Below are 25,904 nucleotides of genomic sequence, written 5' to 3'. Positions count from 1 at the left end.
AATGCCTTCTTTGCCTCAGTCTTTAGTAGTGAGTCCAGTCATCCTCAGGGTACTCTACCCCTTGAGCTGGAAGGTAAGGATGAAGAGCATAACATACCCCCCTTAATCCAGGAGGAATTAGTTAGGGACCTGCTACGCCATCTGGACACTCACAAATCTATGGGACCTGATGGGATCCATCAAGAGTACTGAGGGAACTGGCAGAGGTCCTTGCCAAGCCACTCTCTATCATCTATCAGCGATCCTGGTCAACAGGGGAGGTCCCAGAGGACTGGAGGCTTGCCAATGTGACTCCCATTTATAAGAAGGGTCAGAGGGAGGATCCAGGGAACTACAGGCCTGTGAGCCTGACCTCGGTACCGGGGAAGATTATGGAACGGTTTGTCTTGAAAGCACTCACATGGCAAGTCCAGTATAAGAGGGGGATCAGGCCCAGTCAGCATGGGTTTACGAAAGGCAGGTCCTGCTTGACCAACCTGATCTCCTTCTATGACCAGTGACCCGCCTAGTGGATGAGGGAAAGGCTGTAGATGTTATTTTCCTAGACTTCAGCAAGGCCTTTGACACTGTCTCTCATGGCATGCTCCTTGAGAAACTGGCGTCTCGTGGCCTGGATAAGTGTACTCTTCACTGGGTGAAAAACTGGCTGGCTGGCCGAGCCCAGAGGGTTGTGGTGAATGGGGTGAAATCCAGTTGGCGGCAGGTCACGAGTGGTGTTCTCCAGGGCTCGGTGTTGGGCCCTGTTCTGTTTAATATCTTTATTGATGATTTGGATGAGGGGATTGAGTGCACCCTCAGCAAGCTTGCAGACGACACCAAGTTGGGAGGCAGGGTCGATCTGCTTGAGGGTAGGGAGGCTCTACAGAGAGATCTGGACAGGCTGGATTGATGGGCTGAGGCCAATCGTATGAAGTTCAACAAGGCCAAGTGCCGGGTCCTGCACTTCGGTCACGGCAACCCCATGCAGCGCTACAGGCTTGGGGAAGAGTGGCTGGAAAGCTGCCCGGCAGAGAAAGACCTGGGGGTGCTGGTTGACAGCCGGCTGAATATGAGCCAGCAGTGTGTCCAGATGGCCAAGAAGGCCAACAGCATCCTGGCCTGTATCAGAAATAGTGTGGCCAGCAGGAGCAGGGAGGTGGTTGATCCCCTGTACTCAGCACTGGTGAGGCCGCACCTCGAGTCCTGTGTTCAGTTTTGGGCCCCTCACTACAGGAAGGACATTGAGCTGCTTGAGCGTGTCCAGAGAAGAGCAACCAAGTTGGTGATGGGCCTTCAGCACAAGTCTTATGAGGAGCAGCTGAAGGATCTGGGGCTGTTCAGTCTAGAAAAGAGGAGGCTGAGGGGAGACCTTATCGCTCTCTACAACTACCTGAAAGGGGGTTGTAGTGAGGTGGGTGTTGGTCTCTTCTGTCAGGTGTCTGGAGATAGGACAAGAGGAAATGGCCTCAAGTTGAGGCAAGGGAGATTTAGGTTAGATATTAGGAAAAATTTTTTTACTGAGAGGGTTGTCAAACATTGGAATGGGCTGCCCAGGGAAGTGGTTGATTCACCATCCCTGGAGATATTCAAAAAGCGAGTGGACAGGGTACTCCAGGGCATGGTTTAGGGGGCGTGGTTAATGGTTGGACTTGATGATCTTGAAGGTCTTTTCCAACTGAAATGATTCTATGATTCTATGATTCTGTGATTCTATAATATTCTCAGTACAACACAAGAAAAACTTTAACAGCTTACTCACTTCCCATATGGTATTCTAAAAAGAAATTTAAAAAGAAGATTGATGGATATTTTGGCAAATTTTTGGTTGATAGTTTGGCTAGGAAACTAACTGTCCAACCATGAAATCTAACCAGGAATTATGCCAAAATGTTGGGGCATAGCGGGGGGAAGTGTGTTGGAAGGAGTGGTGAGGCTGTTGGTAGAAAGTTTGGAAGTGGAGAGAACAAAAATTTCACTGTGGGCGGTCTTATGAGACACTTTGGTTTCTGAATGCTAGTGTCGTGTTTTCCTGCATTAGTCTAGGATCAAATCTTTTTTTCTCTTTCTCCTTACTGATCCCACTTCTCTTTTACCCTGTCTGAAGACATGTCTACAGCTAGGCCTTGTACCTCACCCTGCATACCTGCAGTTAGCCTAGCCCAGGCGGTGGAAGTAAGACACCACTGTCACAGCACTGTGCTGGGCTCCAGCAAATCAGCCTTGCTGGGAAGCAGGACTTGCAACAAGAGCACAGTTTTGTGCTGCTGCAGCTGCATCGAGCTTTGGTCTCCTTGTGCTCCGCTGTGCCCTGCAGAGGTGCTGGGCAGGACGTCTTCTCTCAGTTTAAGCGTGTAAAAGTTAGGCGTATAAATTTCAGCCCCTTTGTTGGCATTGGAAAGAAACAGGCTCTCCAAACCAGTTATTCTCCCGTCTCAAGCATCTATTTCAGTATTGGATCATGATACCCATCTTGCTGTATTAACTGTAGAGGGAGACCAAATGACTAGTTCAGACTGAATGTCTGACTCTTAGATAGCTAAAGAAGAATCATATTTGTTCTACGTTACCATTTAATTTATCCCCAGTAAGTAAAGAATGGAAGCTGAGTAGGGCTGAGAGAGTCATGAATCCCTCAGCTTCAGTGGTTTGGGTTGTTTTCAAGTTTAATTTTCCTTTTCCAATATCTGTAGCATTAATTCCCTGACAATTCAAAACAACATCAGGGAGGCCTTTCAGAAATTAGAAGCTGAAAGAGAATGAAAGCAAGTAGCGTACAACAGTGAAAAAAGGAAGAGGGATAAAGACCTCCGTAAGAATTGCAAATAGCCCAGGTGGTGCCCCGCGGCCGCGGAGAGCAGCTGGGCATCAGCCATCTCTCTGCCTCCGTGGCCTGTTCAAAGTTTGTAACTTCAGAAGATTAGACATGCATATCTTCTTTTGCATCAAAAAATACGTGCCTTCGGTTTTGTAACTGTCCTAAAGGGATTTTGAAGGGAATCTGAGATTTATACCCTCGCAGGTAATAGAGCCACAGAGAGTTGTGGTTTTTTACTATTAATACAGAAGTGAAAGATTAGAATTATAGGAAGTAGGGACAAAAACAAATGGATAACAAGTAGAATAAAAATAATTTTCATTAGTGGCATAATACCTTTTCTCTGTAACTGTCATTCCCCTGTTTTATAAATGCAGTATTTTTATTCGGGATTATGCAGTGTAAGAGCTACAATGCTGTCTTATGTTGGGAGAAAAGAGTATGGGGAGAAACAAACCGATTGATGAGAATAAGTGCTAACAGCCTAATACCTCTACTTTTATACAATTGAATCTATGAGATTGTAAAGTGATTGCCTTAAAGAACACCAAAGATTGTATTTCTGTATGTATGGTAAAAATCCTATTGGAAGGAATCCCCAAGACTTTTCTGAGACTCATCAAAACATTTTAAAAAGTCTTTCTGTAACAATGCAACAATTTTCTTTTTGTTAAAGTGTAGCATGCTGCAGCTGAAACCTACTGATGTGAAAACACCATTGAGATCATTTGCTGCAAAGATGTTCATGTGCAAATCACAGGTTATGAAGCAGAGCAGCAGATTATCTGTGAAATTTGATCTTACCCGTTTTCTGTAGATATGTGTAGAATTAGAATTTCCGAACACAGTGAATTTAGCAGTTGCATGGTCCAGAATGCAACTTTATAAACATGCTGGTTTTACAAATTGCTTTTAAATGATGGTTTCAAATGCAGAGGCTGGTGAATGATCTTCTCAGATAGCACCTCAACAGGAACTTATTAGACAGCCCAGGAGGTGCGTACTTACACTGATTTCATTCTATGGACGGGAGGACAGCATTATTCTAATTGACCTTCAGCACATAAAATGCAAGTAGTTTTTTGACCACCTAGTACACAATGGAAAGAGAACAAGGTTTTATTTTAAAAGCAGAGAACAAGGTTTTATTTTAAAAGCCTAAATACTTTACTGGATAATTCAGCTTTCCGGTGCATCTAACATTTTTAAGGTAGCCTTAATATCGAATAAAGAGCTATATTGGTCTTTTTGTAGGCTTTTATCACTTGTTAGCTGTTCATTCTTGCAGAGAAAAGTCATTCGTACTACTGTGAGGTAAGGGAAGTTCCATTGATTTTCAGCATGTCTCTTCTACCTCTAATGCACTCACCAGCAGTGGACACAGTGCCTGTAACGAATCTGGCTCCGTTCCAGGAATCCCTGTTTAAACAATTGTTTTCAAAGCCCAACACCAGCTACAGCATGACAGTATGTGAAATCCTATTTTTAAGAAGCCAGTTACACGTTTCACTGATGTCCTGTGTATTTTAATGAAAATATGTTGTAAAGAATGTTTTGTTTCAAAAAAAGCATCTTCCAAAGTAATTTTTGAAGGAATATATGACGTTGTAATAAATGGAAGACTGTTGTTAAATAATGATGCCATTTACAATCCAAACTTAGATTTTAAAATAAAACTTGCTTTTAAAATAAAGCCTGTAAAATTTTTAAATAATTAAAGCAAGCAAGCCATATTTACTGCTTTCTTTACTGAGATTTTTAAATAAAACAGCTGGAAATGAAACTTAGTACTTCCTTTCCTAACCATAGCAGCACTGGAAACAAGCAACCAAAAATTCCTAGTCAAGAAACAGGCTCAAAAAGTCAAAAAGCCTCTCTCTTATAAGCTTCTTCTAGGGGAATGTTAGTTCATATTTCTTGGAGAAAGGACCAGCCTGAATGCCTTTCTTTAAAATGCAGAAAATCCTTTACAGCAAAAAGCATTTTGTGTAGCATCTGCTTTTGAATGTAAAACTTACACATACCAGCCAGAAAAGATTGTACCTGTTTATGGAGGCCAAGGCAAAATCAATTCATTTTGAAAGCAGTGGGACTTCTGGATGCTGAAGGAAGGTCTCTTAAGACCTTGAGTGATGAAAACTTTTAAGTGCAGTGCTTACAAACAAGACAAAAAAACATACTGTAGGAAAAATCTGCCCAGGCTATAGTATCATTAATTTTACATGTCCTGTTATGCCATAGGAGCAATTCGGAAAAGTGGCACTCTAGTTGACCAGGTCAGTAGTCTTTCAGATGCAGGAAGAAACCAAATTTCCCATTATTCCTGAAAGAGATGTCTTGGTTATATAAAAGGTGTGAGTTATGTACCGTACCCATCGTTATAAGCATGTGCCATAATTTAGCGGGTGGTCTAGGAAAAGCAGAGAAACTTTATTGTTACTGTAGGCTGAGAGAAATTGATTAAAAAATAAGAATTATCATGCTGGATAATCAATGATCTGCTTCTGTGGGCACTGACTGCTATATCTTCCTTTTTTGAGGGACTTAGATCTGCAGAAAATCAGAGATGAACATTAAATTCTTTAAAAGAATCACATGATAAGTATAATGTCTAATATAATCATGCTATGCAGAGTAGTCTTCTGTCTTCTGTGGTGTGCCAAAAAGAGTTTGGAAATTTCAAGAAGTATCTTCTGTTAGAATAAATTTCTCATTATTTTGTTCTACTCATCAGCAATACAGATTTTCCTCTATTAGCATAGCAGCTATTGAACTATCTAGAGTGCTTGGTGGGGGACGGACACACCACCTAGCTACAATAACATTTGCCTTAGCAAAAAGAGTGTTATAAAGTACATCCCTAGAGTGTAAGAAGAATGTTAATGTTACACAATTAAGCCTTCAGAAGTGGTGAAATGCCAGTTAAGGTTGAATGAATAGCATTAACTCTGTTCCTTGTGCATATATATATTCTGATATTCCTTAATGGTATGATTGCTTACAGTTTATCACTTAGTATTGTGTAGTGTCACATAGTTGTCTTCTGTGGCTTTAGATCTGTCTCTATTATGACGTAGAGCTCATAATAGCAGAACTGTTGAAAATGAAAAGGAACTGCTGTTCTGTTGGCCTTCCCCTTATCCGTACAATTTAAAGTGAGTATGATTTTAAATGTGTTTAGACCAGGATCATTGTTTTATACTCATTTTGAATTTGTGTAAATGTCTACTAGAAACAAAACTGAGGGGTGGGGAATCTCAATGATTAGTACCTCCCAAAACACCTATATTCCCATTCAGTTGCAGTTTTGTAATTTCCTAGTGTTGTGGTTTAACCCCAGCTGGCAGCTAAGCACCACAGAGCCACTCGCTCACTCCCCCCGCAGCAGGATAGGGGGAAGAGAATTGGAAGGGTAAAGGTGAGAAAACTCATGGGTTGGGATAAGAAGAATTTAATAATTGATGATGATTATATTATTATCATTATTATTATTATTATTAATAATAATAATAATAATGTAATTAAAATAAAAATAACAAAGAGAGAGAAATAAAACCCAAGAAAGACAAGTGATGCAAATGAAAACAATTGCTCACCACCGACCGACCGATGCCCAGCCAGTTCCCGAGCAGCGGCCCCCAGCCAACCTTCCCCTAGTTTTATTGCTGAATATGACATCAATCCATATCCACCATATCTGGAATATCCCTTGGGTTGGTTGGGGTCAGCTGTCCCGGCTGTGTCCCCTCCCAACTTCTTGTGCCCCCCCAAAGACTCCTCACTGGTGGGGTGGGCTGAGGAGCAGAAAAGCCCTTGGCTCTTGTAAGCACTGCTCAGCAGTAACAAAAACATCCCTGTGTTATCAACACTGTTTTCAGCACAAATCCAAAACATAGCCCCATACTAGCTACTGTGAAGAAAATTAACTCTACCCCAGCCAAAACCAGCACACCTAGTTTTAAAATATTTAAGAACATGCATTTCAGTAATAACAAGAAATGTGATTCTATTGTAGTATCTTTGTGCTGTAAAATACAGAGTTTGTTCTGCATCACAAACAACTCACCATTTAGGGATATCAGTGCCTATAAACTTTAGGCAAGTAAATGATAATTATGGAAATATATGACTTAATGGAAACTAGACATTTTAGAGGTAATTGTGCAGAAAGGTGCAAGACAGTTTTCATAGAGGAAATAATATTTAAGACTTTATTCTTACTTCTTGCAAACATTTTTCTGTTTATCTTACTTCAGCTTTTCTCATTCGTTTTTATCTTGCAATGCTGAAGTTTCCTAGGCCCAGATCAGCAAAAATATCCGCCTCCTATTTTAGTGCCTGACTCTGAAATCACAGTAAATACCTTAGTCTTTTCAAATAGCTGTGTAGAGCGTATTTTGTACAGGTCACCTGTGCCATTGAACAATGTGATTGATGCTGTTACTAAATTATTTCCTACCTTGTTTTGTAATTGTTCAACATTTTCCTTTCCCTAAATAGTTGTCTTGTATCCTCTCTTTTTCTGCGTACAGTGAGTGCCAGTTGGAAGAGTGTTACCACTGAAGGCTTTTTTGTTCTGATACTGAAATATGCTTAAATATACAGCGTTCTATAGGTACTGTGAAAAAAATATGGGGCTTTTCAGAAGAGTTAAGTGTTGATTTCAGTTAGCTCCTGTAAAGAGGCGATTTCAGTTGTGGTGCAGTCACGGGCGTGCTGTGGCTCTTGGTGAGTCAGTGGGGAGTCTGTGTGCAGCTCCGCTCTCTTTTCTTTAGACGTGATGTAGACAAATTAGAAATCATCTGCAGGGAAAAACATCCAAAAGATGTAAAACCAGAGAAATTCAGTCCCTTGGTTTGTTCAGCTCAAAAACAACAGGGCAAAAAAGAAAAAAAGAAAGAAGAGAAAGTGGTTTCATTTACAATGTACACATTTTTTTCATGGAGCTATTTCATGTATTTCATTGTTGCTGGGAAAGACAGATACTCTAGCCAAGGACTGGAAACTGAAGTCAGAGACACTCCAATTAAAATTAAGGCATAAATTTTTAAGACTGAGGCCAACTAAACTACCAAAGAAAGAGGGGAGTCTCCATTTTTTCTCATCATCAAGCCTATAGACCTTTCTGGAAAGTGCTATAGCAAACATAAATTAATAGGCTTAACACAGGGGTCACTGGCTGAAATAGCATGTCCTGCAGCATGTGGGAGGTTGGACTAAATGACCTAATGTTTTTTTCTGACCTTCAACATCAAGCATTGATATGTGTAATCTTAAAATATAACTGTGTGCCTTTACCTATCTTTGGAGCGTCTTTTGATCTTTCCAAATCTGCAACTATCAAATGATAGATCTGACTTCTCTGTGCAATGCTTTTAAATTCCCCACATTTGTGACGCAGAAATTCAGGAAATGTAATTTGCCTTAAAACAAAAAATTAAAAAAAAGTAATACCAAGTCTGTCTCATGCTCAGTTCTGTGTTTACCGACATACAAATTGCTCAGTGACATTTTTCTAACTCAAATCATTGTTTCAGGAGCCTTTGGCAGCCTGGCTACTTTGAATCTGAAACTGAATAAATTATTTATAGTATCCAGTATTTTTCAGTAATGTTTTTTCTTGTTTGTGGTGTAGTAGTTGGCTGCTATCCCAAAATACATCCCTTTTCCCCTTGTGGTTATTCTATTTTGGGCACAAATTAATACATGGATGAATAATAATAATAATAATAATAAACCCTGAAAGTAGCAGTAGTATCGAGTATCTCTTCAGGTACTTGTTAGGGCAACAGATAACTTTTATGTGTTGCCTGTAGAACAGAAGCAAAAGCAAGAGGCATAGCCTATGTTAGTATAGCATGAAAAGAAAGAATTTATGAAAATAGGAGACACCTACTTGCCATAAGAAATTAATTTTATATTATTACCAGAACAATTCTAATTTATTAATGGATATTAATTTATTTCCAGCACAAATTAATCAAATTTGTATAGTGATCGTAACCTAAATTCCTCTGAACTATTACTGAAAGTTACAATCAAAACCTGTTTTAGTCACTGCTTTCATCAAAACACTCAATGAAATATGTATACGCATGTTATACATTACATCTCCACAGCTGTTGGATGAAGAGATGAAATCTATGGTCATTGCAAAGTTTTTTCTTCAGAGTTCAGCATACTGATGGCAATCAGCAAGAAAGCAAATGTGGGTGCACATGCTTTAGCATTTCAATTCAGATTTGGAATGTTCTTCTGAAGTAAATGTCCTGATGGTCCCTACTGTGTCGTATTTTAGTTCATCCTGCAGAGCAGTCTCACAGGATGCAGACTGTGTTCATATGAGATGAGGATAAACCAGGAGGTGACCAGCTATGAGTGGTCACTGAGTCCATGGGATTAGACTGGAACAAGTACTAAGTAACACCCATAAGGCACGTACAGTCTGGATGTTGGGTCCTCAGCCAGTCGCTCTACCAGTCTGCTGCCATTGAACCGCACTATTTGCTAATATAGACAGATTGTCCTTTAACCATTCACCAAAGCATGCAGAATTAGTCGATAATTTTTAGGAGATACTACAATGCTGGCAGTATCCTCAGATGTTAGCTTTCCTCTTGGTTTTCCTTGATGTATGGCATTCCCTTTATCATTGAAATATCTCCAACCAAAAAAGCTGTTAACTCCACACACTGACTATTCACTTTCTGAATTAGGGCATCTGCCAGCTCTTCCTTGACAACTGGTGAATTAGTACATCTTTTATGTGTTCCTTAAGAACAAAACCCAGATCCTTTTTTCCTGGTGTCTTTGGTGTTTTGCTGATTAGAAACATGCCTGTAGACTGCAGCACAGGAGACACTACTCTACTCAATTTTCTTTGAAATGTCTCTCCTCCATTTGTTTAATTAAAACACCAAAACCCAGAGGCCTTTGGGGAATACCTCTGAATTCACCTCATGAATAAGATCACAGCTTCAGCTGAAGTCTGTCTCGAAACAGCCAGCCAGTTTTTCTGATTATTTGCTCCAAGCTTCAACCAACATTACACATTTAGAAACCTGAAATGTTTTGGAGTTTTTTTGCTGGGGCAAACATGATTTGCACTCCCCTCACCTTCTCAGTTAAAACAAGAGAGTTCCTCAGCTCTAAATATTTCCTCTCAGGAGTTCACTGTTTCGATATAGAAAGCTAGTACTGAATCTGGGTTTTGAGTTAAACTGACACGCCAACGCTATTGCAACTTGCTTTAGATTTTTCTGCAAAAATATTTGATTATTAACGGGGGCTCTAAATGCTATTTTGTATATTATGTTCTTTAATTGTAAGCAAAAGCATTTTTTCCCCTTCAATATTATAGTCTGGAAGTCTTTAGGCTTGTCTGCCTGTACGATACTGATACAGACATATGTAGATCTCTCCTGTTTTATAAGGTATTTCCTTGGCTCTGACAATTATTGCACGAAATAAGTATAATGAGGTAGGTGCATTAGATTCATGCAGATACATACAAACCCATCTAATACTTGTATATGCTTCCTTGTTTGGGACATCAAGAGCTTTGGCCCTTCAGATATCTCTTCCTCTGGGGTGGACTCAGTGTGACTGGTATGCCTGGTGCTTACTCCAGCACTCACCACCTTACGGCACATTTCAGTTATCACGCTAGAAAGTAAACAGGTATCGAGAGCATCAAAAAAAGAGAGGAGAGATGGGAAAGGCAAGATGATAGTGTAACAGGGGAAGAAAAAGGGTAGAAGGAAAGTCTAGAAGGAAACCGGCATTCATGGTAAAAGGAAAGATACTGAGAAGTAGAGAAAGGTTAAAGAGCAAAAAGAAGAAAAAGAAAGCAGTTTTAGACAGGGTCTCTTTATACATTTCATGCCCTTTAGCAGTGGATTGGATTTTTGTGATCTGAAGTCTCAAAGATTTAAATTACTCAAGCTAGCTCACCAAGCTAATTAGTACTAGTGTCAATGCAAATTTTTATGCAGGATTCTTCATGTCCAACATGTTTCAGGCCAAACATAACTAACTTCTTATCAGAACTGCTAATATATGAAAGGTCAATAGGTAGGACATGCTGTCTATTAATATTGATCTCCAAGCCACATCATCTTTTCAGATATCCATGCAGTTTCCAGGAACTTCAAATAGAGTAAGTCTGATGCAGTCTTTCAGTTCTTCTGTCATGTAAACTAACTTATGATTTTGGGGGATCACCTGGCTGCTCAAGGAGCCTTCAGAAAGCAACCTCAACATTCAAATAGAATGCTTAGCACATTTTAGCCTGGAGGGACTCGTGAAACAAAAAAGCTCTTTCCTAAAGTGCAGTGAATTATATGTTTTATTTATTGCATGAAATATGCATAGAAAAGTCCTTGTTTCTTCCTGTGTTATCATCCTTCTTCATCTATCCTAAAGGAACAGAGAGACTTGCAGAGTCCCTAAACATAACCCTCTGGGTACATATCTATTTTCTCTGCTCTGACATCTTATACCCCAAAATCTGTATGCAGACCTATGCTGGCATAAGCATTATTTGAGGTTATTAGTATAGGATGAGTGACATGACCCCACTCACACACTAGCATTGCTCTACATATGAGGCCCAAGTCTACCAGTATGTGTCCCAGAAGGCCTCAGTGTAGTGTTTCAAAATGGGTATAGGTAAAATAATTAAAGCCAACTGCTGAAGTTCTTCTGTTTCTTTTCAGTCTTTATGTGTGTAGAAGATAATCCATGAGATGAACAAAAGTTTTTCTTCATTATAGCTGCATAAGTATCCAAGAATCTGGCCCTTTATTGTTTTAATTTCCTTTTTTTATTGCAGTCTTACAGAAACAGAAAATTTTTACTAGCTTCCTGATTTAAAACCATAAATTTGTCCATTATCTCTGCATGCTAGTTTAATACTGTCAAGCTGTAAGGAAAAAAAAACCCCAAACTAAAAAACAGGCAAATACTTTGATGGCATTTCTTATGTGGTGTAAAGCTTACTTATAGTATAGTGAGTCTGTAGCACTAGAAGAAGGAAATGGCACTGGGGAAGTACAGATCTAATATTTTATGAGGTGTGCATCAAAATCTCAACAGAGAAAGGCAGGTGAATTTACAGGCACATCCTTCTTGACAATATTCATATCTGAGGCACTTCTTTTAATGGCTTTGTACCATATGCACACTGATACTGACCTTAACATGCACAGATAAAGCTGGAAATGTGTAGCTATTAATCCACACCTCAGTGGCTTGCCAAATTCTTTATTGTCCCATGATTTTAGCCCACTAGTTTTCTCCTTTAATTAAGTAACAACTGTGAAAATGTAATAAATTCTGTATGAAACAACTAAGCATACTTCTGAACTCCAGACTGTATTGATTTCAGTCCAGTAGATCATAGCCATGGGGACAATGTGCCTGAAGGGTAACAAAGTAAGCCTACAACTCTGTCATCTCATTTTTGTCCCATGTTGTGACACCTTCCTGCTTCTGGGGATGCAGAGTGAGCAATTTTAGTCCAGCTGTAATCCTACATTTTGTTCTGTGGATCAGCAGACTGGGGTATTACAGAAGTGCAGCAGCAGTCTCTTCCCCAGAGGTTGAGGGCATCGCTTCTCTGCAGGCGAAGTGCATGATCTTGCTGGAGTACCCACCATCTGCCTGCCTAGAGCTCCTGGGAACAGGAGCATTTTATTTCTGTGTTGAAACACATTATGTAAGCACACATATTTTGCACAATGTAATTTTGCACAATGCACAGTGTCTCTTTCGGTCATTTACATTTTCCAGCAGTGCTAATTAAATCAACACAAGGGGACTCAGCTAACCAACTGAGACTGTCCCAGAATATAACAGCTTATTCATGCACTGAGCAGCTGTTTCAGTGCTCCAAGACCAAGTGCTGTCTTTCATGCTAAAGTACCATACTACACAAAAGGTACATTTGATTGCCTAAAGACATTGCTTTATTGGCCGGGCTTAGCAACATACAGTAATTTATTTGAAAGTGCTTATTGAGTGACATTTCAAAGACTTTCATTTTTTGATTTAAAAAATCAAACCTATTTTTGTAGCTTTTTGAGAACAAGCTAATTTGAAACTACCTTGTCTTTGCGTGCTGGGGATCTGCTGTTGTTGACTGATAGAGAGACATGAGTTCATGCAGTCTGTGTCCCTGCCTAGAAGTGGAGAACGGTATTGTCACTGCATAGAAAACACTGTCAGCAGTAAGTACGTGGAAATAATTTGCTTGGTTATCTACAAATCTCTCTGTTGTATTTGGTGTTGAGTTATTTGTTTGTTTGAATTTTATCCTGCTAGCTTCTTTCTGAAATATGTAGGAAGATTTTCCTTTTTATATGTTGAAAAAAGAGGGACTGTAGGAATTGTAACCTCAGTGAGAGTGATTCAGAAGCAGATTTAGAGAGGATGACTGCCCTGCCACATTGCAGCAGCCAGAGCACCCAGGCTCTGATGGGCACTTTGGTTCTTCCTTTGCCTTGGCAAAATGCTTGCCAGAGACAGACTACTAAGCATAGCGGCCCAGAGCTTGACACGGAGCAATAGTTCCTCTGATCTGAAATGTCCTGGTACCTGTAGCTGGGTGATTTTATGACAAATACTGCTGGATTTAATTAACGCATACATAGGGCAAAATGTCAAAGTTGTTCTAGAGATGTTCTGTAGCAAACCCGATGCATGATGATGCAAAAGGGCTATTGAGGCCTCAACGACTTCATTTTAATTTTTCATATTGAAGCATGACCCAATCTTTTACCAAAATTTACACTGCTTTGATTGTACTTTTACTGTACATCTTCAAAGCTTGCCTAGTGTGATGGATGGTACCAGAAAATACTTTGAATGGGTTTTATATTAAGGTAACAGATACTATCTGTCATGCTGTTGTGCTACAATAGCTAATAAGTTTGTCACAATAAAAGATGCCTCACTGACAAATTAGTACTTTTTTCAACCTTATGTCAAAACCAAGCAAACCCCTCGGCTTATTTGTACCTTCACTTTTCTTTCCCAAACTAAAATTTATTCTTTATGCTGGTCTTTTAATTCTTAGTATTAATTATTCTTGTGAGAGTATTAATTGTTTTATAAGACTGCACAAAAAAAGAATGATGAAGTTTTAGATGTCTTCAAGAAATAAAATAGGATTACTTATGCCTTGTTATGCAGTCATTTTAAACAGTAAATGCTTATTTTGCTATAGATTTTTCTAGCTATATCTAGCTTTTTTAAAAATCAGTTTTATAGTGAAATTGTGTACTATTTCCAACTTTTTACATACATTTTATCAGAATTCTTTTTAATGACAATCACCTATATAATATTTAACTGTCTTGGATGCCTTAAGAGAGAATGGACCCCCCCAGGCAGGGAAAGAAAACATTTTGGTTAAAGGCCCTAATTCCAAGCCAGCGCAAAATGAAAACCTGAATAATATGTAGCCTTAGAAATATGTCTGCTACACTTTCAATGGGATTAACAGTGCAGTCTTCTTGTAAAGCTCTAAATGTTATGTCCACTGCTAGTCTAGTTAATTCTTGACTGATTTGTTTTAAGCCTAATAACGACCTGTTTAATTAGTACTGCTGCTTTCGTTCCAGAGAATCCCACACACTCCACAGATTTCATCTGCTCTTCTGTCTTGACTGAAATACAGGTTTCTTAGCATGTATCATGTATCACCACTTCAACACTATCCTACAAGGACTAAATAGTGCATCCACTGGTCCTGTGGCCTCAACATGCTGAGGCACTCGCCCGCACTTGGCTTAGAAAGGAGTGTCACTTGCTCAGTTTCCAGCATGGCTTTCATTTTGGTTTCATGTGCTGAGAAATTTGCTGTTCAGTTACTGACTGGGCACAACCCTGGTTAACTTGTGTGATAGCTGCAAGATGGTATCACTATGGACTTCAAGCTGAAAGGAACATCACACAGAAATGAAACAGAGAGGACCATGTCACTTAATGGTGCTGAGTATTGAGTGGTGTATAAGGATGGAGGACACCTTCTCGACCTCAGGCTTATTTGCATGTTTTGTGTTGTCTTAATTTCCCATTACTGAAAACTAGCTGTAAAGCACCTCCCACTTTATTTTGTCTCAGTGTTTTACTCTTGCTTTGACTTGATAGAAATGCCATGACACTTGATTCAGGAAAATAGTTTTTTGGGTGAAAGATATGCATTTGATAGTATGTATGCAATTCAGTCTTGGAGATTAGTAATAATGTTGTGAACTCTGCTTTCAAAGTTGAGTTTATCTATTGCAAGTTGAGCTTGCACCTGATAAGTTTCACGAGTATAAAGTCCGCAAAATGGTGTTCTGCTATTTATGCAACAAGCTATTAGAAAGCCAGGAAGTAATTTATTATGGTAGTGATTTTTCACGGTACATTATGGGTTCAGACTGAGATACTGCAAAGACTTTAAAAAACTTGGCTCCCATGATACAGATACCAACCTAAATCATATTTTGTAACTATTATTAGAAGTCATACAATGGTAGCCTCTGTGAGCTTGCTTCCCTCATAAATTGTGTGTAGTGGGATTTTTTTACCCAGATTAATCTTTCTCTTTTTACAAAATGTCAGCACACAATTCACAGCCTATTAATATGGCAATATTATTTCCAGAAATAAGGAAAATAAGTCTCTATCTCAAGCAATTAAAAATGTGCAGCTATGAGTTAAGTAAAATACCTTTCAAATCAAGTCTGGTAAAGCTATGCCACTATTCCGATCCAGTCTTTCATATTTTATTCAAATACATGTCAAACCTCAAACTTCCATCACAGTTGTCTTCCACAAAGAAGATAAAAGAGTATTAGAGAAAAAGAACATTTGTGTCCCTAGTAGATGAACAGTCATATTGCTGTATTCATAGAAAAAGAGTATTAAACAGAACAGTAACTTTTCCATTAAAGGTGAGGAGTGATTGCAGTCTACTTTTAAGAGGAGTTGGCTTTACCCATTGCAAAGCAAGGACAGGAGAATATTTGTCCACAGTAAGGCAATTTTGAACATATTCTTGTAAGTTCTTCTTTTGCATGAATAATAAAACTTGTAACAGATTCTTCCTGAAGAGCAGCAATCTATCTATGTAGCTCTCAGCACAGGCTTTTAGGAGCAGGCAGCCCGGAGGGGAGCACAGAGAGGGCTGTAGAGGCACTGGATGTGGAGAGCAGGAGTGGCTTTGGGTACAAGTAAGACGTGTGTGGTTGGTTCCTGAGGAATACTGTCTGAACGTGCCCTTCTTGCAGGTGTTCCGGGTGTTAAAGTTGCTGCTCCACCAGATGACCCCAAGAGAGGTTGCAGGGTTTCAGTGTTAGGTGACTCACCCTTACAGCACAGAGAATTAAACTGATGCAGTGAGGCATAATTTGTACCCAGCCAGAATGAAGGAGCCCCACATTATTACCATTATTATGTATCAGAGCTTAACGCTGCATTTGAGCTTTTTGAGAGAAGTCAATTTGTAGGTGTGTTTTTTTCTAATGAGCATGTCAGTAAGCAGCACACAGAAGGAAGCATGGGGTTTTTTCCCAAGTGTATACACAAAAAAATATTCTGCTGAAGTTTGATTAATAAATAAAATTCTTACATCTTTATGACTCCCCTCCCTTTTTTTAACTTCTCTATTGGACATTTGTGGCTAATGTGGATTTTCCTAGAATTCAAAACAGTTTCCTGGCAATATATCCAGCCCTAATAACAATATAAATGTTTTTCTGAAGCTAAAACCAGCCTTATTAGTTCTGTTCAAATGTTTTTAGTATGCTACAGTCAATCTCAGGTTAAACTTATTCTATGAGTTTTCATCTTTATGTGCCATCAATTTTCAAAGAGGTTTTGTCTTTAGAAGAATACCAATAAGATGTTTCATTTCCCTTTTCCAACTGTTCTTGTTGAAGTCAGTTGGGACCTTTCTATCATCTTCTTTGGAAGCTGTATCTGGGAGTTAGGTCACATAACAAACATTGGCCTTAACAAGTTTTAAGCTCTGTTGTGGTACCCTTTGACCAAATAAAAGGAGATTTCTGAGTAGGAGCATCTGAATGCCAGGTAGTATTTGAAGTAAGACTTCTGTAAATATGTTCAGATTTCTAGAGGAGAAGCCTATCCTTGCAGATATTGCTGGGCTCTATATGACTGCGCAGGCTGAGTGTCATTTTTGACATTCTCACTTTGTAAGTAAATGTATAATCCCTTACAATTCAGTGTTTGTCAAAAACAGCTGTAAAGGTAATTATTTCCCATGTAGTAAGTCTTGTAGGAACAATCACAGTCTTTTAAATATCTCAGTAGCAATCATTAATGTTTATGTGTAAGTTATCAGTCAAATCAATGATATACTGGAGGCACCTACAAACAGCTGTTTCATAATTAGCTGTAGTGAATTTCAAAACTAGAGTAAAAGGCAGTTCATTTCCAGACAGGCTTTGCAGAGAAGCAGCAGCAGCAATATTTGAGCATCATTTTTACTTTGTTTATGCACCTACTAACTAGAACACTGAATAAAACGTAAGTATTCCGAAAGCAAAGTGCCCCAAACTGTTTCTCTCTGTTACATGAAGTACAGCTTGACTTTTTTTTTACCAACCAGTTAAATCATGATATTTCACAGAAACTCCAGTCAAGAACTGTGCTGGGTGGTCAATTAACTGAAGAGAGCAAAACAAAGTACCTCTAAATAGCAAAGCTACAAAATGGGTGTACTAGTTAAATGGCAGGGTTTTGAGGTTAAATTGGGAGTGCCTATCTCAAAGTCAATGCTGCATGCTGCAGCAGGCTCTGGAAGATGCTGCAACTAGCTACACAACGGAAGGCTGTTTCTGTAGCCACGAGGACTGGAGATCTGCTATTGTAATAAGAGCTGAAATTCAGTAATCTGAGATAAGGCACAAAATGCAGATGTGTTTGGCTTGGCTGACTCTCCTGCTGACACAGTCTCCCCCTATCATTACAAACCACATTTTTACTTGTGGCACAGTGCACACTTGGGTCTCATATTTCAAAGAGAGGCTTAAGGTTAGCCACAAAACTAAGGAAATGAATCTAGGGCATGGTATGCTTTCACAGTATTCCAAGGATCAGTTTACCTCCGGTGTTGCTGGTCTCATCTTGTTGCCACTGCAGGGTGTCCTGTTGATCTAGTCCTTACTCACACTGCCCCAGTAGAAGGTACCACAGGGGCAGGTGTAACACAGTGGTGAATTGAACCCAGGCTGTCCTTAGGCAGTGAGGATTCCTCCATTCCCAGCAACAGAGAAAGTGGAAACTTTCTCCATTGTGAAGATCAGAGTGTGCAAACCTCAGCCTGTCTCCTGGTCTGAGGAGAGCAGGTGAAACATATCACCCACAGAGATTGGGGAACTACATATTTGTGCGCAGACATACATCCAAATATGAATGCTCATCGTGGAGAAAGTTATTCATTGTGTGGCTAGATTTTGTTGGGTTTTAATACAGTATATAGTTTGTATATAGTCCCATCCCTATGTAATTTATCCTGTAAGCCCTACACTCCTGTATTTTAAAACTTTGAATTTAAAATGCTAGGAGGGAGAAATCAAAGGATATGTCTAAGGATGGAAGTGTCAGTGTGTGATAATACAATATACATGTATATGATATATAATACAAAAGATGAATAAGAAAAAAGGTTAGTGATATAATCCACACACAAAGAGAAAAGAAAGACTACAAAATAGTAGGCTATAAAAGAGAAGGCCATTTCCCCATCAATAAACTAAATCTTAGGATGTTTCTCATCATATATGGCACATATAAGAACTCCAAGATGTACGTTTTTCCAAAGCCTTTACTCTTGAAATTTGTTTAGATCTCCAGTAAAGGATCATGAAATATAATTTATTGGAGTAGTCCCAAGTATGAAAGAAATTAATTTTCTTCCTAAGGAGTCTAATTTTCTTGCATAATTCCCTGTCGGTTCTCTGTCACACTTTATCTTACCACATGTTCCACAGTGCTGATAGCTCAACCCTGATGGGTTGAGACTTTGCAGATAAGTCTGATGGCAGACTTGGCTGAGGGTACTGGTAGAAGGCAGGCAGAAGTTCAAAGACAACCCACAGAGTTTAATCTAGAGATAGAAAGGCTTTAAAAATAAAATGTGTCCTCTTCAGCTGATGACTGGAATGTAATGCATGCTTCTTATAATTTACTAAAGTTTTGTTGTACTGTTTTCAGACTACTGTTACAGTGATTACATATTTTACATGGAAACCTGAAGGAACTTTCAGGGTTGAGTATGTCCAATATATCATTAGTGAAATGCCAACATTCATCTTTATACTCCTCTGAGCACCAGATAGGTTTGTTGAGAATAACTTCCCTTAAATAATAGGTTTAGCTGCAGGCTATATTTTAATAACAAATCCTTATAAAATCCAGCTGAGAGTTTTGGTATTACCTGGAATTTTCATATTCTCTCTTAAAAGTGATTTTTTTGGTTACCTTTGCCAGTTAAAGAAACTATTAAAGCAAATCATCTCATACTGGTTCAGAAATGTTAAATGCATGACATCTTTATTAATCACATACTAAGATAAGACATACTTCATTTGTTTTAAAAGTATTGTTTGTACTACAAACACTAGCAATTCATATGAGTGATGGTAATCATCAATTCCTCTTTAATGAATGCTTTCTTAAAGATATTTTTTTGAAATTTATTACAGTAAAATATCACTGGACTTGTGGAAAAAAAAGTGTGGTGCTCTTCTCCTGAGAGGACCATCTGGGGAGAGAAACTTTGAGAGAAGAGGGGATGTGGCAGTTAATATTTTTTTATGTTTAACAACTTTTCAATTGTTTTAGGGAGTGCACAGTGAGAAGTGTGCGTTGGCAGAAGTGTTTTGGAGCCCTGGCTGACACAGGCTCTCTCACAGCTGGGTAGTGCGAGTCCCTCACTGCTGCTCAAGCTTGCATTGCTGATTTTTGTGCATACACCAGCCTAGAGCTGTGCGGGTCTGGAGAACAGGACTGGAGGAGGGGAATTATAGGTCACCTCAGGTTAGGTCGTATATGCTAGAATGAAAAAATCATAGAGATTTTTATAGGTAAGTGGTCATGGTGTCACTGAACTGATGGCGATGACTGAGAGGGGTTGTATATGATAATTTCAGGTGTTCTGAATTCTTACTGGACCATTTAAAAAAATACTCAGAAATGAGCAATTAAACCATGTATACAGCTTTTTATTTATGATGGCTATAATTTTCTTGATATATTGCAGAGAGTCACAAAAAAAATTTTTGCAGCCACTTTCATGGGCAAAAGAGTTTTTAATCTCATCAGTAGAGAACTAATAAATCAGATATTCCTGATATCTGGTTTAAAGAATTCAGGCCATCATTTAGGCTACTGATTGAAAGGTCAGTTAGAACATCCGTGAATGATGAAGATAAGTTAGTGTAACGTGCACCAAATTGCATGTCTTCTACTGAAGAGGTGCAGAAGAAACTTGAGCTATTGTCAGATGTCCATGGAGGCATACCATAGAATCAATATAAAGCTCCAGGTAGCATGTGAGTAAATATTTGGGTTGAGACTCTCCAGCAGAATAGTCCTACTGAAGCTGGTGAAAGCCTGTTCAGCCAAGGCATTTGGCAGTCAGAAGTGGGAGCTTATTCAAAATAAGAGGAGACACAGATTGATGCAAGTAGGGCAGTAAAAGAGGGGAGGTAGTTTATACTAAAAGTTTATGAGCTTGTCTGCTTTCACAGGGTACAGATCCTAAGATATTTCCTTTATTTTCCTCAGACACAGGTCATGTACAGATGCAAATCTAGATGTAAGAGTCTTGCTTGCTCATAGATATTTCTAAGCAGGAGTATTTATAGAACCCAGAGAAACTGAAATAATTTAAATTTTAATCCCAGCAAATAAAAGATCTAAGGCAAATTATCCTTGGCTGAGATGCAATTGATTATACTGTAAAAAACCAAGTAATTTGCCACACCAGGTTTTGGGAAGTCAATTCACTGAAAGATTATGATACAAGATGAGAAAATACTAATGGGTGAATACTCAAAAAAGTTTGTTGAGAAGTTATAACCATAAAAATTGTGTTAAGGGTAAGAAATAAATTATTTAGAGCTAACACTGTGGGAACAACAAGAGGGATATTCATGTTTACAAGTAGTCCTTCACTGAAAAATAAAATACAAGAGTTTTCCAGCTGCAGCATCAGTGGGTTACCAAATAGGAAGTTACAAAAAACCAGTTAACAATATTTAGGGCTAGAGAAAATTATAAACCTTTATCCCTGTCATTTTCTTGGAAATGGCAATTATCGTCTTCAGTTTTGAATCTTTTAATGAACTACAAACTATTCAATACCCTTTTGTATGTGTGTTCTTTATTGTATTTCTTTTCTGATTGGACTCTGCTACTAGATTTTATAAAGGGAAGGAAACTTGACAGAAATACATTAAAACACTGTAAAAAGATATACTTTGCTCATTAAATTCAGAAGTATAACATGCAAACAGAGCATTTTTTAGTTCATCCAAGTGTATCTAATTTTATAATCTCTGGAATCAAATTCAGTCATGGTTATGAGTTTGCCGTCATGATTGGTAGCTGTACCTAAACCAGTCATCCATTATGCAAGAGGTCATTACTGGAAGTATTTAATTCACGTCCTGTATTTCCCAGCTAGCAAAGCAATGGGATTCATTGGAGTGAAATGAAACTGAAACAGAGTATAGGCCTCAAGCCAGGAAAAAGAAAAAAAAAAAAGCCCTTCATGACTGCAAGCCAGTGCATGCTCCGTCGCGCAGTTGTCAGCCTCCTCCGGTGGCAGCGGCCAGAGAACACTTCAAATTATGGTCTCTGCGTTGGGTTTCTAAAGCTTGTGCTGTATAATACCTCTGAGGCTCGAGGGCTCTTCCTTTTGCTGCCATGCAGGGTGAGCAGGATGTGGCCTTCATGAGCTCCTTCTCTCTGAGCTGCTCCTCGTGAGCCGCTGTGCAGCTGCAGTGGGGTTAGTGGTACGGTGCAGCAGGCACTGGCGGTCCCTGAGCATCGTTCCAAGGTCCTCCACTGTGGGCTGGCTGGGAATAATAGAAAACCAGGGGGTTAGGTTCATGTCAGGAATTTTTCAACATCTCAATGGTTTTCAATGTTCTGCGAAAAGAGAAAATAAGGTTGAATTTTATAGAAGCCAAGTCAGTCACTTGTCTAACTGGGTTGGATGGGACCACTAAATAGTGGAGTATTGTTACTGCCCGGACAAACAGTTTCTCTCTGATTGCTTCTTTTTCTATGAACTTATTGACAATATCACTAAGTTTCTTTTTTCCCTCCCAAGTAAACCAGATGATAATACTTTCTGTCTCTTATTTCAGCCTTTTGGAGGACGTAGTCGTATTAGTATTACTCGTGTTATTCTTGATTTATATGGTCTGTAACACAAGATCTAATTCACTGCTGCTAAATCAAGGCTGGTTTACATACTTGCGAATCACTATAGTTTCTTGCAAAAAGTCTTATGGCCCTATACTAGCACACTCAAGATTTTGTTCTGCTTGTACTTTAAAACAGTCAGCTGCTCAAAACTCAGCTATTATAAATACCTGGAAAGCACATCTGGAGTCAAGTATGCTTTTGACAAGCATCAGGTAAAACAACAAAGCTTTTTAGGGGAGAAAACCATGACAGTTGGAAGGCTGAATTAAAAATATTGCATCTGCTCTTCAGGACTCTCAAACTATTTTATTTTTTACACTTTCCAGGATGTAAAATTCATTATTATGCCAGATTAAAAAAAAGGTAGCTTATACCCAAAGAATTTAAAAACGTCACTTAGCTCAGAAAACAGAATGACTTTCGAAGAAGAAAATTTGTCAATTATATATGTGCTGTCTGTAGTTCATCTGACTCCTCTTTAAAATAGACTTTGCTAATGTTACAGTATATACTCAGATATTAAGAAAAAAATCATATGTTTCGCTTGTGCTTGGAAGCTGGTAAGTTTTTTCCTCTGCAACATGTGCAGGTTTTATCTCTGTTACAAACTTTTGCTTTTGAATCTGTTTGTAACAAATACAAGGCTGTAGGTGTCTCCTCTTGTAAATATACATTTTTATACTCCAGTTTGGAATACGCAATTTGCCAAAAATATCAGGTGACTCTTTTTATGAAGTGCTTAAGAGGTTTTAGTGCATTCGTTAACACATGGTGAAGTAAATGGCTGTGTTTGAAGCAAAAGGCTGTAAATAAAAAATGCACTTTTGAGGGTCAGAAATCTGTGTAGGTTCCTAAACTTACTTATGTCATAAGTTGAATGATTCAGGTTTATGTCAGTGGGCAGGCTACAGCTGTTGTTCTCGAGCTGGCATTTTCACAGGCTGCCAGAAAGCATCTGCATCACTGGGCATGTTCTCTATATTAGAGCGAGAAGAGCAAGAGCTGCAGGACCTTTACTCTCTGCAGCCGATCAGAAAGGACAGCAGATTGTGATCAGGAGCAGGGAGTTTCTCTGGAGCATCCTCTAGCCCTCTCCTCCTCTGAAATCTCATAAGAAATTAGCAGGAGTAAGGATGGTCTGTTCTGCAAACAGAACCCGTTGCTAGAAACAGGGTTAGTGGTGCCAAAGTAGTAGATTAGATTAAGTGGCTCAGTTGGGATGCTGGAAGAACAGAGATTTGTATGGAAGTTCTCAGCTTCTGGGAACCAAGCACACAGGTATTTCTTTGTGTCTATTATGAGCTGGGGCTTTTTTTTTTTTTTTTCTTCTTCTTTTGGTTATTAAAGTCTGCTGGGTTTTTGCCTTCAGCTAAAGATGAGAGAAATTATTTATAAGCTTTTTATAAACCTGGAACAAAAGATTTTGAAGTTTTTGACAAAAAGCAGCAATAATAAGATTATGGATTTGTAATTGGCAGATAAATAGGAATAGCTGTAAGGAGAAACATATTTTAATTTATAGCTATTTGTGCTCTGCAGTGACTTTCAAATAATTAGGTAGGAATGCTGTTTGTTCCTTTTTACAGGAAAATCTTTACATAGTCCAAGTCAATAAGATTTTTGGCAGAGGGTTCAATAGCAAATGCCATTTGAAAAAATGTTTTAAGGTTGAATGTATGAAGCAACAAGTTACGGATCTATCTACTTGCAATTTTTCATCTCGGGAATATATGCCAGAACTCAATGTAGTAATGATTTTCTGTGTTTTTCTCATGTCAGAATTTCAGAGGAGGAAGAAATGCAGTTATTTATGGACTTTTTTCCATAATTATAAAGGTGATCCATACTCCAGGTTAAAAGAAATGCAGAGGAACTATATTGGGAAATGTTTATTAATCATGTTGGATTAGATTTATAGGTGTGCCTTTAATAGTGGAACATGATACATCAGTTAGTGGTTAAAAAATACTTTAAGTTGTTTTGTCCTAGAGTTATAGTAAAAGTGGCAAATACGGGGTTTTTAATTCAATTTTTTTTCCACATTTGCAGTGTTATGCTGAGATGTTGTATTACTAATGATTCTTTTCAGTGGTGGAAATAAAATATGTACCCTCGTTTGCTATAGTATTTTTTCAGATGTGAGTGCTATTAGAAATAAACAACACAAAAGATTATATCATATTTATATGATCAGTAAGGACAGCTGCATTTTATTCTGGTTACACTTGGACTGAAAACACCAAACATTACAGAGACATTTTGAACTAAGATTTTTTTTTTTTAATAAGCAGGTGGGAAATTCATACAAGGTCATGCGGAACATAATACCTAATAATGTATTATTTAGATATATATAAGTAGGTAGTTATATAATAACAATATGTTCCAGTTTTGTGCATAAAAAATTTGACACCTCTGTCTATAATCCTATATGTATATTCTGAACTGTACAGATTTAGCCAGTTAGTTGTCACTAACTGTTTTTAACCTTTACAATTGTCAATACTAAATAATATTATACCCACTGCATGCATTAACCAGAAAGCTCTTTGTGCTACTGTCATCCATCGTGGCAGAAACACGAAGGAAAATGAGCCACTGAGACTTCACAAGTGATTCATTGCTTTCGTCAAAGCAATATATTTTTAAATCATGCTTTCATTTGTCTTTTCCTTGGCAGGAGGCGTTGTTGATAAGGACCTTCGTCACTACCTCAATTTACGGTTCCAGAAAGGTTCAGTAGACCATGAGCTCCAGCAGATCATAAGAGACAATCTCTACCTCCGCACAGTGCCATGTGAGTAGGGTGGAGATGAACAAATCTGTTTTCTTAGTGGCAACAGACTATCTGAATTAATGGTGCTGAGGGCATTTGTAAGGTGTGAAGAGGAGGACTGTAGATGAAGCAGTCCTCCTGTAAATAGTTTTGTGGCTTGGTTCATGTCTTCCACGTTATTGCTGAGAAACTGAACTGCCTAATGCTGAATTAATTTCTGAAATTGCATGGTGTTTTAAAAGTTGTAGTTCTCATACTGTGGCTCTAGATACTAATTTTTTTCTTCTGCAGTTTTAAAAAGCACAAATTTAAAGAAAAAAAAAGTTTTCTGGGCTGGTTAAGTTGATGTCCAACAGAGAGACTTTGATCTGCCTCGTATTTCACAGTATTATACTTTACATAGTAATACCATGGGGTTTAGAATGCAATAGGGCAACAGAGGAAACATATAAACTAGGAAATTTTGTTGTTTAGGTGCAGCAAGCGTGGCACTGAAAGTTCATATTGTCTTGTATGCGTGTTCTTTTGTTGTTGCCTAAGTCAATGGTATCTATATCTGAAGTATTCTGAAACCTCTAAAATCATTTTTGTAGCTATTGACATTATTCACCTATTTCTGCAGTAGACATGAAATTAAACGGACTAACATAAGCCATGTCCAACTGTCAGGGCCATGCCTTTCAGAACAGATCTACTTGGCTGACAGACAATATATAATTTAAAATTGACTGAAGTTGCATTATTCTTCCCTCATAAAATAATTTCTTGGTGGACAAAAAATGGAGCTTCTGTTTTGGGCAGAAAAAGGGTGCACCTTTGAATTTGCAGACTTGACATCGGAATGTTAGGGAGAGGAAGGTAAACTGAGTAATTGACTGT

The 25,904-nt window shown here is 38.5% G+C and overlaps 1 protein-coding gene across 13 annotated transcripts in view; it reads left to right on the top strand.

Annotated features, from left to right (window-relative positions):
* Positions 1-25,904, top strand: part of MAGI2 (membrane associated guanylate kinase, WW and PDZ domain containing 2) — a 770,074-nt gene that overhangs the window by 215,244 nt on the left and 528,926 nt on the right. For 12 of the 13 annotated variants that reach the window (XM_052789023.1, XM_052789022.1, XM_052789031.1 and 9 more), the window contains exon 2: positions 24,930-25,046. In XM_052789023.1, coding sequence (XP_052644983.1) covers positions 24,930-25,046 — 117 coding nt within the window. Of the gene's footprint in view, positions 1-23,288; positions 23,528-24,929; positions 25,047-25,904 lie in introns of those variants that run through there. The other variant, XM_052789024.1, reaches the window with a different exon arrangement.

Source organism: Harpia harpyja, chromosome 6, assembly GCF_026419915.1.
Source record: "Harpia harpyja isolate bHarHar1 chromosome 6, bHarHar1 primary haplotype, whole genome shotgun sequence".
Lineage (NCBI taxonomy): Eukaryota > Metazoa > Chordata > Aves > Accipitriformes > Accipitridae > Harpia > Harpia harpyja.
Note: the sequence above shows the minus strand (reverse complement) of the source record. Positions and strands in the feature narration are given on the sequence as shown.